The sequence below is a fragment of the Camelina sativa genome, chromosome 11 (assembly GCF_000633955.1).
Source record: "Camelina sativa cultivar DH55 chromosome 11, Cs, whole genome shotgun sequence".
Taxonomy (NCBI): Eukaryota; Viridiplantae; Streptophyta; class Magnoliopsida; order Brassicales; family Brassicaceae; genus Camelina; species Camelina sativa.
This window is the reverse complement of record NC_025695.1, coordinates 46,182,038-46,194,468: the sequence shown is the minus strand read 5'-3', so window position 1 is coordinate 46,194,468 and position 12,431 is coordinate 46,182,038. Positions and strand designations below refer to the sequence as shown.

The 12,431-nt window shown below is 36.8% G+C and overlaps 1 protein-coding gene across 1 annotated transcript in view; it reads right to left on the bottom strand.

Moving 5' to 3' along the window:
• The window catches only part of LOC104726701 (DExH-box ATP-dependent RNA helicase DExH14), a 14,209-nt gene continuing 2,924 nt past the window's right edge, over window positions 1,147-12,431 (bottom strand). Inside the window, exons 8-50 of the mRNA XM_010445628.2 lie at window positions 12,215-12,403; window positions 11,917-12,033; window positions 11,773-11,832; window positions 11,584-11,655; window positions 11,391-11,507; window positions 11,146-11,307; window positions 10,969-11,034; window positions 10,702-10,854; window positions 10,535-10,618; window positions 10,264-10,338; window positions 10,050-10,181; window positions 9,910-9,975; window positions 8,874-8,939; window positions 8,667-8,789; window positions 8,393-8,542; window positions 7,977-8,189; window positions 7,718-7,873; window positions 7,394-7,618; window positions 7,223-7,324; window positions 7,052-7,132; window positions 6,886-6,966; window positions 6,436-6,639; window positions 6,220-6,336; window positions 6,003-6,125; window positions 5,689-5,778; window positions 5,460-5,585; window positions 5,319-5,381; window positions 5,032-5,120; window positions 4,658-4,748; window positions 4,316-4,465; window positions 4,039-4,230; window positions 3,877-3,942; window positions 3,608-3,763; window positions 3,379-3,522; window positions 3,101-3,168; window positions 2,847-3,012; window positions 2,709-2,771; window positions 2,502-2,597; window positions 2,228-2,395; window positions 1,926-2,096; window positions 1,682-1,831; window positions 1,465-1,596; window positions 1,147-1,369 (exon numbers count right to left, since the gene is read on the bottom strand). Coding sequence (XP_010443930.1) covers window positions 1,289-1,369; window positions 1,465-1,596; window positions 1,682-1,831; window positions 1,926-2,096; window positions 2,228-2,395; window positions 2,502-2,597; window positions 2,709-2,771; window positions 2,847-3,012; window positions 3,101-3,168; window positions 3,379-3,522; window positions 3,608-3,763; window positions 3,877-3,942; window positions 4,039-4,230; window positions 4,316-4,465; window positions 4,658-4,748; window positions 5,032-5,120; window positions 5,319-5,381; window positions 5,460-5,585; window positions 5,689-5,778; window positions 6,003-6,125; window positions 6,220-6,336; window positions 6,436-6,639; window positions 6,886-6,966; window positions 7,052-7,132; window positions 7,223-7,324; window positions 7,394-7,618; window positions 7,718-7,873; window positions 7,977-8,189; window positions 8,393-8,542; window positions 8,667-8,789; window positions 8,874-8,939; window positions 9,910-9,975; window positions 10,050-10,181; window positions 10,264-10,338; window positions 10,535-10,618; window positions 10,702-10,854; window positions 10,969-11,034; window positions 11,146-11,307; window positions 11,391-11,507; window positions 11,584-11,655; window positions 11,773-11,832; window positions 11,917-12,033; window positions 12,215-12,403 — 5,196 coding nt within the window. The 3' untranslated portion in view covers window positions 1,147-1,288. The remainder of the gene's footprint in view (window positions 1,370-1,464; window positions 1,597-1,681; window positions 1,832-1,925; window positions 2,097-2,227; window positions 2,396-2,501; window positions 2,598-2,708; window positions 2,772-2,846; window positions 3,013-3,100; window positions 3,169-3,378; window positions 3,523-3,607; window positions 3,764-3,876; window positions 3,943-4,038; window positions 4,231-4,315; window positions 4,466-4,657; window positions 4,749-5,031; window positions 5,121-5,318; window positions 5,382-5,459; window positions 5,586-5,688; window positions 5,779-6,002; window positions 6,126-6,219; window positions 6,337-6,435; window positions 6,640-6,885; window positions 6,967-7,051; window positions 7,133-7,222; window positions 7,325-7,393; window positions 7,619-7,717; window positions 7,874-7,976; window positions 8,190-8,392; window positions 8,543-8,666; window positions 8,790-8,873; window positions 8,940-9,909; window positions 9,976-10,049; window positions 10,182-10,263; window positions 10,339-10,534; window positions 10,619-10,701; window positions 10,855-10,968; window positions 11,035-11,145; window positions 11,308-11,390; window positions 11,508-11,583; window positions 11,656-11,772; window positions 11,833-11,916; window positions 12,034-12,214; window positions 12,404-12,431) is intronic.

The following is a 12,431-nucleotide window of genomic DNA, read 5'->3' as shown; positions in this document are numbered from 1 at the left end:
TTCTTCGTGCGATGAATTTGGACGATGCTTTCCTCACCGATTTTGGTGCTCGTCGGCGGCGAAGGTTGATGTCGGTACACTTCCGATGACTCATCAACATGTGTTGCAGTTGTATCTCATGTCGACATGTGTGTTTGGATAGAGTCCAATGTTAAACATCTTTTTACCGTAGATGTTATTCTGATGGGTTATGTTGGGCCTCAATTTTATTTCTGCACAAACTTGTAGGCTTTTTGGCCTTGGTTACCTTTTGTGGTTTAAAATAAAAGCAAAACACTTATGAGAAAGAAAAAAAAAGACAGAACGTTTCAGAAGCAAACATGAAGTTCCAAATACAGTAAAACCTCTATAAATTGATAAAGTCGGAACCATGACATTTTATTAATTTATAGAGAATTTAATTTATCTATAAATTAATAAAATATTAATTTATGAAAAGATTTTTCTTTATTTTCATAATTTTGAAATTTTATATTACAAAATAAAATATTTTTGTTATAATTCGCATTTTTATAGAATTTTCTTAATTTATAATCTTGCTATCGCAATAGGATTGATGTTAATAGTTTACTTAATTTTTTAGGTGAAAATGATAAATATTAAAAGTTTAGAGTTTACAAAAAATTATTGGTATTATCTTTCATGATAATGATGAAGTCGAATAACAAATTGTGGTGCTTTTAAAACCAATTACATGTAAAAAACAATTACCTCAACTTGGACTCTCTTCAATTTTTTGATGTGATTTGAGAAGACTATTAAAAAAAAAAAATACAATAAAAAAGATTAGAGATGAGCTCCAACTAAAATGCAAATTCAATAATAGACAAACAACAATTGATTCATATTTTACTAAATTTTCTTAAATATATATATATATATATATATATATATATTTAGTTTATATCATTTATGATATTGTTGGGACTATATTTTTATATAGAATTTTCAAAAAAATTATTATCTTATTATTTTATCGAATTGTATTATTTTTTACACCGGCCACTTTCAGGACAGAATTTTTATTTTAATTTATAGCAAGTATTAATTTATAGAGGTTCTATTGTATAAGTAGAGTTTTGACCCATATTAGCTTTTACTAATATTATAAAGCTCTTGATGTATTATTATGTAGCCCAAAAAAAATATCTAACACGTTATGTAAAATTTGGTGTTTACAATTAACAAGAAAAAGAAACAGTAATACTTAAAATTTCTACAATATTAAAAGAAATTCCATAAAAAAATTGGGTTAGTACAATGGTACAATTTATAATCTAATGGCTTTTCAGCGCCGTGCTGGTTGTTCAATGGAGTGTTCTTGCTCAAACCCCAAATAACAATCCGAAACCAAGATGAGTTTCGTATTCTGACCAAAAATAAATACGAAAAATTCAGCAATAATATATGCAGAAGTGTAAAAAGGAATGATTTAAGTTCGAGAAAATAAGAAGAAAATTCTACCTGGAAAGAGGTTACATTGGGAGGTAACTCCATACGGGTGGTCAGGCGACCGGTGAACGAAACTCTCTTCACAGCAAATAGCTCAGAAGTTGAAGTATCACCAAGAACCAACCACCAGGCTTCGTCTTTCACCTGTAACCCAAAATAAATGTGACGAATTCCAATACATTTTTGTTTCGAGCTCAAACTAGTCTGTGGTTAAAGTATTTAGTGAAACCTTTGGGAATCGAGGGGCCAACGCCCTTGAGCTATTCCTCTTTGATATCTTCTCAATTCTGATTTCCAGCATTGAAGGCATTTTTTTGCCATCAGAATCCTTCTTTTGGAGTCTCACATTCATTCGGATCCGCGGAAATCGTTGGAGATCCTAATTAAGACCAAAGAGTGTAGAGAATAGTTTGACTCCATGAGTGAAAAGTATTGGATGCAGAAAGAAACAGTTGCGGCCAATTTGTGGGTACCTGAGATAATCTTGATGCAGGGAAGTTTCCGGTTACGCTTTGTAGAGTTTCCTTTGGAATCTCTAATAGCTGATGCAGCGTGTGAATTCCTCTTGCGGTCAGAGATCCTAGAAGATCATCATTCATGCATGGGATCATCCATAATGACGAATCTTGATCGGACCACATACCCTATAATTAATCAGAGAACTGGCTTATGTAAAAGCGTTCTCCTTACTTGTGCAAAAGTGAAACGATTTGTACTGGTCCTACTTCCGAATAAATGGAACAAGCTAAGAGTAGTAATCTTCAGGATTTATTACCTGCATGACTATTTGCAAAAGGCGCATACACGTCAGCGAGCTTGAGAGCCATCCACTGTTTGCGCAGATATCAATCATGGCCTGGAGGATCCGAATGCTTTGATCCAGTACTGACTTTAAATCCGTGTTATAATCACTGATTGGGAGTGCCAACTGAGAAAAATGTGCCTGCTCATTGGATGACATGCATTAAAAAGACAGTAACAATCATAAACTCACTCAGTTTGGATTTTGTTTCATCCATCAATGCAAAATAATGTGAAAAAGTACATACCTGGAAGAGCAGATTCGCTTTGACATGAGGATCATCTAGATGGTTATTATCCACGGGATACCGAACTTTATCTGACAGTGTTTTGTTGTAATTTTCCTAAGGAAACAAAGGGGATAAACGAAAATTTTAGACAGCATATTACTGAGAATACTTTTGAAGACAAACCATACATTCGTCAAGTACAACAGTATAGACCATGAAACAGACCTCATTGTGCCGCACAGGAAGTTCATCATACTCAGAAGCACCAGCCAAGATATGCAAAAATGCCTAAAAGGCAGTGGTTAGAAGTCAAAGAAAACAAAAAAAGAATAATCAAGATCATATGTTGGATCAACTTCTTACTTCAAGCGATGTGTCAGAACCTATATTAGAGCCAAACATAGACACGGTCATGTAGCAAAGGTAATACTGTGACGCTATTGTACCCAGCATCATAGGCTCAACACTATTTTCATTTACTTTGAGGCATCCACTGTCTTCAAGATCATCAAATGTGTTTTGCACCAATCTACACAAAAAAAAGTAGCCCACATATACCAACGTTACAATGGTTCTAATAAGAGAAATATTCTTCATGTAATAAATTTGCTTTTTACCTTGATAAGTAGGAACAGACTGTTTCGTCTTGAGTACCTTCTAGCCCATAGTAAGCAGGATTAGCCATCTGTTACATCAATACCACATTGCGTCATGAACAGGGTATTCTGCAGTAACAGAAAAATCTGAAAGTAAAATGAGAATCTGGCTGCAGGTGTGGAGAGTTTCCACGTCCGTGCTTTGAAACTGATTTTGGATTTAGCACAATATTTCATGGAACCAGAATCAATTTCTCAAGTTTGAATCTCGCTTTTTGATAGAACTGAAGCATATTTACCAGTCTACGGAACAGATATGTCCATGTAAGATAATGCACTGCATCTTCTTTGTTGCCTATTGTTCCAGATACTATTTCTGCATTGAAGTGATCGTGCAGCTTCTCTTTCAAGCTACTTTCTACGGGGAATGGTTCGTACAAGAACTGCATGCAGAGAAAATATGATATCGTTAAGGTAAATTGTTGCAAAGGATACTAAAAATTGCCAAATAATCCAATTGAGCTCGACCTTTTTGTAAAAGCTTTTTTTAGGTTCATGTACAAGAATGACCGCTTTCCCATGTTGGTCAAATTGCGGACGCCCTGCACGTCCCATCATTTGCAAGATCTCTGTAAGAGGGAAGTCAACATATCTTTTGGTTTTCCCGTCAAAATATTCCGTTCCCTGATAAGAAACATTGCCAAAAACACAGTATTAAAGAGAATAGACAATGCATTAGCGGAGAAAATCTAAGAAGGTGATCCCAAACATTATAATAGCAGAGAACCTTATTTTACCTTTATAATAACTAAATGAGCTGGTAGGTTCACTCCCCATGCCAAGGTACTTGTTGAGACCAAAACCTGTAATGGAAGCATGGAATCCATCATCAATCGTAATGTAAGAATGTAACCATGGATACGGTAAAGGCAGGAGAGAGCATATGTTGATGAAATTGCCTGAATCTTGTTGTTCGTGAAAAGCTCTTCTACTGCAGATCTATCGTGGTCGTTTAAACCTGCATGATGCAATCCGATGCCGAATTGCAATGTATGTCGAAGGTTCTGGTCAGTTATCTGTGAGAGGACCATCTGCAAGTCTTCCTCTGACACACTCAGAAATTGCCGGGGATGTTCGTCAGAGGCAGCAAACTTCATTTCATAGGAAAAGAAGATAAAAATTAGAGTAATATAGTCAAAAGATGATTTGGTATCTGAATATGATGATAAATCATGCCTGAATTAGATCCAGTGCGGTAAGCCTTGTCTGTCTACGAGATGAAACAAAGATAAGAACAGGTTTTGTAGGTGAATGGGTACATATGGCTGCATATGCTGGCTTGTTCATGCTATTCATCCTTGGGCAGTAGTACTTTCCAGGATAACCCTGAAAGCAAAAAACAAGGTTAATACTGGAAATCTCATGCTTGTACGGTTTCCTCGGATAGCTTTTAACCACCCACCGAAAATGGTAACTAAACAGCACAAGAGACTTAAATTTTTGATAGTCAAATACAGTCTAGGAGAGACGTACATACAGTTTTTGTTTAAGTATTGTATTAACTGTTTGCAACCTTACCTGAATATGAACTTCAATTGGTACAGGCCTGACGCTTGGTTTAAAATTGAAAAGTCCGATCTCCCCGACACCCAACCAGTCAGCCAAATCACTGAATGAAAAGCGACCATCAAGTCAAATCTAAACTTACGCTGGCCCAAGAAGTCAAATGCTACAACCAGAAGATTTCAGCACACAGAACTTGAGAGAATAAGTTAAATTAACAATATTCATATCTTGGAACTGTAATTCAGGGAAACGGCTACAAAAAGAACTGAGAATAAATAAGACTAAAACTGAAAGTCCTTCACAAACATATCACACAATAAGCATACTCAAAGAAAATACATAGAAAAAAAGCATATTCAAAGAGACATGGAAGTGTAAATACAAACCCTGCATTTGCCAGAGCTGTCGAAAGACCAACAAACCGGACGGAGCGCTCTGTCTGTGATGATATATATCTCATCCTAGACACAATAACCTGGAAACAAAATGTAGATCGAAAATAAATAGTGTGGATAACAGAAGTACTAAAAAACCTGTTGCCGAAAAGGTATCAGCTCTTCACCAACTCTATAGATATATTACAGGTGTCATGATACAACTGGAAACTTCTAACCAATGGATGGAGCTTAGCATAAGAATTTAGACATGGATATAATCGTTTCTAAGCTTCTACCTCAAGTATGGGTCCTCTGTCGGCTCCAAGCAAGTGAATCTCATCCAAAATAACAAGGCCGACCTATATCACCAGAACATCATAAGTACAGTTCACAAACAAGGCAAGCCAATACAGCAATCTATTGACAAAAAAAATTACCTTTTTGACATAACTTCGAGTATGCCAATTACGACTAATGCCATCCCATTTTTCAGGGGTAGATATGATGATATCTGCGGACAAGAGAGCTACTAAATCTGGAGTGTAATCTCCAGTCATTTCGACCTGTCCAAATGCAAGTGTTAGGAATAACATTTGGTAGCCAAAATACACAGCAATCATGGAAGTCTGCAAAATGTATTGATGCTCCGAGGCAATGCCCGCATACCATTTCTTTTCCAAGTGGAGCAACAAGATGCTTTTTCCAATCATTCATCCTTTCTCGAACAATAGCCTTCAGTGGTGCTATGTAAACAACCTGGATGCCACAAAAATTTAGGCATCTTCAATAACATAATAGAACACTGGAAACTAATCCATGATTTGGTATAATTTTAGAGATTCATATCTTCATTTCAATAGATAGATTCAGCAAAAAGCCGGTCATTCAGCTGAAACAAAATCATGTACAATAAACAGAAAAGTTAACTGGAAGTTTGGAACTAAATAATTAGCAAGCGTTAGAAGACTGACAACTCATACCTTCATATCAGGCTGGGTACTGAAGAGACGCAACATTGCAAGTTCAGCAGATATAGTTTTCCCACTTCCAGTTGGAGCTCCTACAAGAACATTGTTGTCTGTGTGATATAACACATGAAAAATCTGCAACACCAAACGATCAAATTTTCGGTTAACTAAAACAAGAGTAACATTTATGACAAAAATCAGGAAAGCAACAGGGGGAATATGCTCAAACCTGAGTCTGTATTGGATTAAAATGCGAAAATTTGTAAAGCGATTCATACAATCTATTCCCAAGAGAAGTCACAGGGAGAGGTTTTAAGTCTAAAAGCTCTGTGTGAGACGTTCGTGCCTGAATGAAGAAGAATATTAGGATTACCTTACAGATTAATTAAGCGTAGAAATGATCTTGTAATTATTTCTGAAACAGCAACCTCTAGAAGAAATATACCTCTGGTAGTGTAAGATTGTGGAAAGAGATTGTGAAGAAAGATTCTGCATGCAACCAAGAATCAGAAACCGCATGAACATAGTATTGAGGTGGATGTGGTTCAAATATCGGCACAGTAAAAGAAAGCTTCTGCGGTTCCCCTCTAGCCATCCGCTTCGTTAGTGTGAAAAGATCTGAGTGGTAGATATAATCATTCTCTGTGTCCTGTTGAAGAAATAGCACAAGAAAAGCGTTACTATGGAATTATATCAACACTGCCAACAGAGTAAGCAATATTGAAGAAAGAACATCGTTAATTAACTAGCAAACATTTTACAAATGGCATCTAGCACAGAATATTGTCTATTCCTAGTGGTTAGTAGTGCTATAAGATGAGATACTAAATCGTACAAACAGCTCATTCTTTGCCAATGCAACATATATGTCTTAACGGGAAATATATATTAGTACCTCAATGAGAATCCACCAACGAAGAGCAGCACCATGAAAACGATCCTTCCATATGAAATCTGGAGTTATAAGCAAATCCACCTGAAAATGGCAACAAAATAGATGATATTAGATAAGTTTTCATCTGAAAGATAAAAAATTATTGAAGAATCTGTTCATTAGCTACCTTCAATACAGTGCGTGTAATTGGACTAACAGTAGCTTCCAACTGAATTGAAGGAAAATATCCTAGATGCTGCTTGACCAACTGAATTGAAGGAGAGAGCCACAAAATGTCAGTACTCTTTTTTCTCCCCATATATACATGCACTAACTTAGTGATTTAAGATGTATATACCCTTCCCCCAGGATTGTAACGAATCAACGCTCCAATGTCTTTTTCCTCCATCTCATACAGACGGTCTAAGTCAGCCCCTCGCTCTTCAAGTTTTCTTAATGTCTGATCATTTGAGATGAATTAGAGAAAATTACTACATATCACAAGTAAAAATAGCATTCAGAAGCTTACATCAAAAGGTAGGTCCCTATCGAATTGCCGAAGAGGATGTTGATGGGGCCATAGTTGACGATCAACTGCCTTGCAGTATTCCAACATAAATAAAGTCATCTCACACCATCCTTTGCGCAAGCATATCTCAAACAGAGCACGCATTATACGTGCTAAACTAGCACTAATGTATGAAGCATCAGAGACCAGAGAAAAGGCATCAATTGATCCACGGGATATGTACAACTGTAGATCATAAGGTCAGTATATCAGAACACAATATTAACCGTCCGTTCATCTCATAGTCATAGGTATAATATTGCAATGATAGTGACAGTCAATCACCTGAATAAGAATTGAGATTTTTCCATGTTTGTTAGAAGGTCCTCCCTTAACTTCTAAAGGACAGCAGGAGCGTGCAAGAGTCTCAAGTTCATTCTGCTCTTCCTCTCTTACCACAATATTGTCAAATTCAGAAGAATGGGCAACCATATCAATTATCTATACCAGAGAATTTGAAATCAGTAAGTAATGGAAAATCTTTAGTTACACAGCAAAGAAGAACAAGGAAAATATACAAAACAACAGAATGATTATAACAAACCTCGCTTTCATTCATGTGCCGCTTCAACATTTCGTTGTATGTTTCAACACTAGAATATTGAATATAGAAGTGACTTGCAACCCGTCCAAGCTCGGTACAGTAAAAATTTCCGCTTTTCTCGTCGAACCTCATCATCTTAGCTTTGTCCAGTGAACGTGCAGCATCAGCCACAAGGGCTCGTTGCTTCAACGATAAAGAAGGATCGGCAATTATCTGTGAGAGTAGAACTGTCAGAATGGTTTTAGGCACATATATAATTGGAGCATAATCCCATCAGGAGTGTCATACTATGATATGATTCAAAAACACACTCTAACTCAAACAAAATCTAGAACTAAGATCTCCATGTACACCACTAGAGCTTACAAAACGTAAAGTTTTAAATATTAATCACCAAAATGCAAAGAATAACGCACCTCGTCCCATCCAACGCCATAAGCCAAAGGATTTAACTTCATCCGAATTGACAAATATGTATATCCAAGCCAAGCACAGGCTTCCTTTACATTAGTCACAGTTCCCAATACCACTTCTGCGTTTAAATTATCTTTCAAGGAGCTTATGAACTGCAAATAAGAATTACAATGAAGCTTCAGCTTCAGGCCAAAGATATTGAGAGATTAAACTACAAATGCAGGTTTCTGCACTAAGATGACAGACCGAACCACTATTAGGTTTCTGTCCAAATACCTGACTTTCTATGGGAAGCTGACTCGTCAGCAGCCGGAGATAGTATGCTAGCTTGTCATGGGATGTGATGATAATTCCCTCACCACTCTTATCAAACTGTGGTCTCCCAGCCCTTCCAAAGATCTAAACGCATATAATAGCATGACACATTTATACCAAAGATATAACAATCTCATACCCTTTTCTAACAAAGTACTTTTCCTTTACCTGCATGACATCAAGCATTCCCAAGTCTTTCCACCCACCAGCCTTGGCATCATACAATTGAGTTCCCTGGAAATCAACCAAACATATTGAGCTATAAAGTACTGTGAGATAGACTATAGTTGCACATAAGAAGACCGCTTGTTGATCTCCCAAAAGAGAAACTTTTCTTTCCACAGATTAGAGTGAATTTCGGCTATACAAAAAACCACCACATAAGCATACCTTAATTACGACTGTGTGTGCAGGCAGATTAACACCCCACGCAAGAGTTGCAGTGCAAACAAGCACCTGTATGACCAAAACAAGTTCAGGAATATAAGTATTTAAATAGTAAAGAGCAAGCAGACAAAAATGTTTTGTACCTTTAAGAGACCATCAGAAAACAGCCTCTCCGTAAGTGTTCTATCAGATCGCAACATCCCCGCATGATGAATTCCGAAGCCAGCTTCAAAGAATTTGACAACATCCTTATTTCTGGACTTCATAACGTCTTTCTGAGATACATCAAAAACAATCCTGAGAAATTAACACCAACAATCACGTTAAAAAGATAATGTATACTCCATTTTTTTTTACCTTCATCAGTTGAAATTGAGGATGAGTCTCATTAACGAACAAATCCAGATTTTCATATTGCCGGGCAAGATCAACCTGCCAAATTAAAAAAATTAAGTCATGTACTTCTAGATCTGGATTCTGAAATCCTTTGAAAATCCATATTTTCAGCGAGATCATCTTCATACACAATATTTAAGATTTCAGGAAACCCACAATCACAAATGCATGCGTTTTGGAGACATCAGGTAAAAAGTAGAAGCTGAATATANAGCATTCCCAAGTCTTTCCACCCACCAGCCTTGGCATCATACAATTGAGTTCCCTGGAAATCAACCAAACATATTGAGCTATAAAGTACTGTGAGATAGACTATAGTTGCACATAAGAAGACCGCTTGTTGATCTCCCAAAAGAGAAACTTTTCTTTCCACAGATTAGAGTGAATTTCGGCTATACAAAAAACCACCACATAAGCATACCTTAATTACGACTGTGTGTGCAGGCAGATTAACACCCCACGCAAGAGTTGCAGTGCAAACAAGCACCTGTATGACCAAAACAAGTTCAGGAATATAAGTATTTAAATAGTAAAGAGCAAGCAGACAAAAATGTTTTGTACCTTTAAGAGACCATCAGAAAACAGCCTCTCCGTAAGTGTTCTATCAGATCGCAACATCCCCGCATGATGAATTCCGAAGCCAGCTTCAAAGAATTTGACAACATCCTTATTTCTGGACTTCATAACGTCTTTCTGAGATACATCAAAAACAATCCTGAGAAATTAACACCAACAATCACGTTAAAAAGATAATGTATACTCCATTTTTTTTTACCTTCATCAGTTGAAATTGAGGATGAGTCTCATTAACGAACAAATCCAGATTTTCATATTGCCGGGCAAGATCAACCTGCCAAATTAAAAAAATTAAGTCATGTACTTCTAGATCTGGATTCTGAAATCCTTTGAAAATCCATATTTTCAGCGAGATCATCTTCATACACAATATTTAAGATTTCAGGAAACCCACAATCACAAATGCATGCGTTTTGGAGACATCAGGTAAAAAGTAGAAGCTGAATATATAAAGGTAAAATATCATGTACCAGTTTCTCAGCTGTTTTTGAAGTGTCTTTTCGGGAATGAACAAAAATCATCGCTTGATGACCTTGTTTAATTGAATCAACAACCTAACATGAAAGCATTACCAGGCTGATAAGTGACTTGTCCATTTTCACATAAATAAAAAAGAGTCTTTCCTCGAGATAGAGACCTTTTTGTAGCATATCTCATTTAACAATACGTTTCTAGCAGCAAAGTTATGCTCAGTGATGCCTATGTACTGTTGAGCTAAGGGAACTGGGCGATAACTCGAATCAAAATAGAAGAGGCCCGTGTCTGGATTCACTCGTAGAAACTGAGCAACCTGGAATCCACCCCACAAAAAGGTTAAAACTTTTAATCGACGCTAATTTCCTGAGACTAAATAAGATACGTGAAGTAAAACATCGTGACCGATATATCTCATGTTGCAAAAGACCTGTAGGTAGCTAGGTAAAGTGGCTGACAGGCCTACAATTCTTATCATTGTCTGTGTTGACTCCACCTGACAAACAAAGCAAAAGTCAGCCAGATGTTAACCTGCTGCACATAAGGTGTGCAATTACAACTTCAAGAATTACTTTAGGAAAACTAATTTTCACGGCCAAGACATTACCTGACGAAGGGTCCGAGCAACTAGGGCCTCTATCACTGCACCTCTGTCATCATTCAGAAGATGCACTTCATCAATGATCAATAGTTTTACTAGCATTGACAATGACATGTCACTGCTTTTGCGAGTAATGACATCCCATTTCTCTGGTGTTGTCACTATCATCTGATTCACAATTGATAAATAGACAGGTAAATATCAGTTCCGACATGTCTCCACAAGAAACTTAAGCACAGTTAAAATGAAACCTGAGTCTCTTCAAGTTCAGTCTTCGTGAGTTGCATATCCCCTGTAAGCTCCTTCACAACCATATTTAATGGAGCCAGACGACGGCTAAATGCTGACGTGACCTCTGCCGCTAAAGCCTACAAAGAACAAAATCTTCAAAATAAAATATTAACAAAAAAAACATCCATAAGATTATAGTAACCTGTTTTTTACCTTCATAGGAGCTACATAAACAATCTTAAACTCGTTTTTGTGCAAGTAGCCATCCCTGAAGTGTTGTTTGATCTGCAAGATCATTTCAAAAATATGAAATAAATAAGTGTGATTATAACAATATATCACCTTTTCTACAACATAAATCACACTTTCTACAATATATCAACCAGGGAATTGAAAACTTACCTCATGTAGAACAGAAATCATAGCTATATTCGTTTTACCAGCTCCTGTTGGAGCACAGACCTACATAGTGCAGAATATAGTTATGCTTGAGTAGGTAACTGGCGTTATCGTTCGGTATGGACATAAGTTATTCATATGACTCACCAATATATTCTCATTGGTGTGGTAAACTGTCTGAAATATGCGACTCTGAATACGGTTTAAGGACTTGTAACCATGAAAAGCAGCTTGAGCGAAGTCATCTAACTCTTTTATCTCAATCTAGAAACATGTAAGAATGTATAGTTAGATGCATGCAATCTGGCAGAAAAAACTACAATGCCATCCATATCAGAAAAAGCAGTAAAATGTGTGGAGAAAATACTTGACGATAACTTTTCGGCATGAAAAAAATGTCAATTTAAGAAATTTTCATCTGCCACTGGATATGGATGAGACGTACCAGCTTCTCGCCAGGTTTCATTTGTGCAGTAGGGGTTGGCGGGATAAAGACTTCCTCATATCCTTTTAAGTGCTTCCTTACAGTACCTTGAGGAAGGGCCAATGCAAGAGAATTCGCTTCTCCAGAACCGATCAAATCCTCAAATGCAGTCTTCTTTTCACTTGCCTCAAGTAAAGAAGAAAAATTGGCCTCTGATAGTTCACTCTCTAAACCAAGC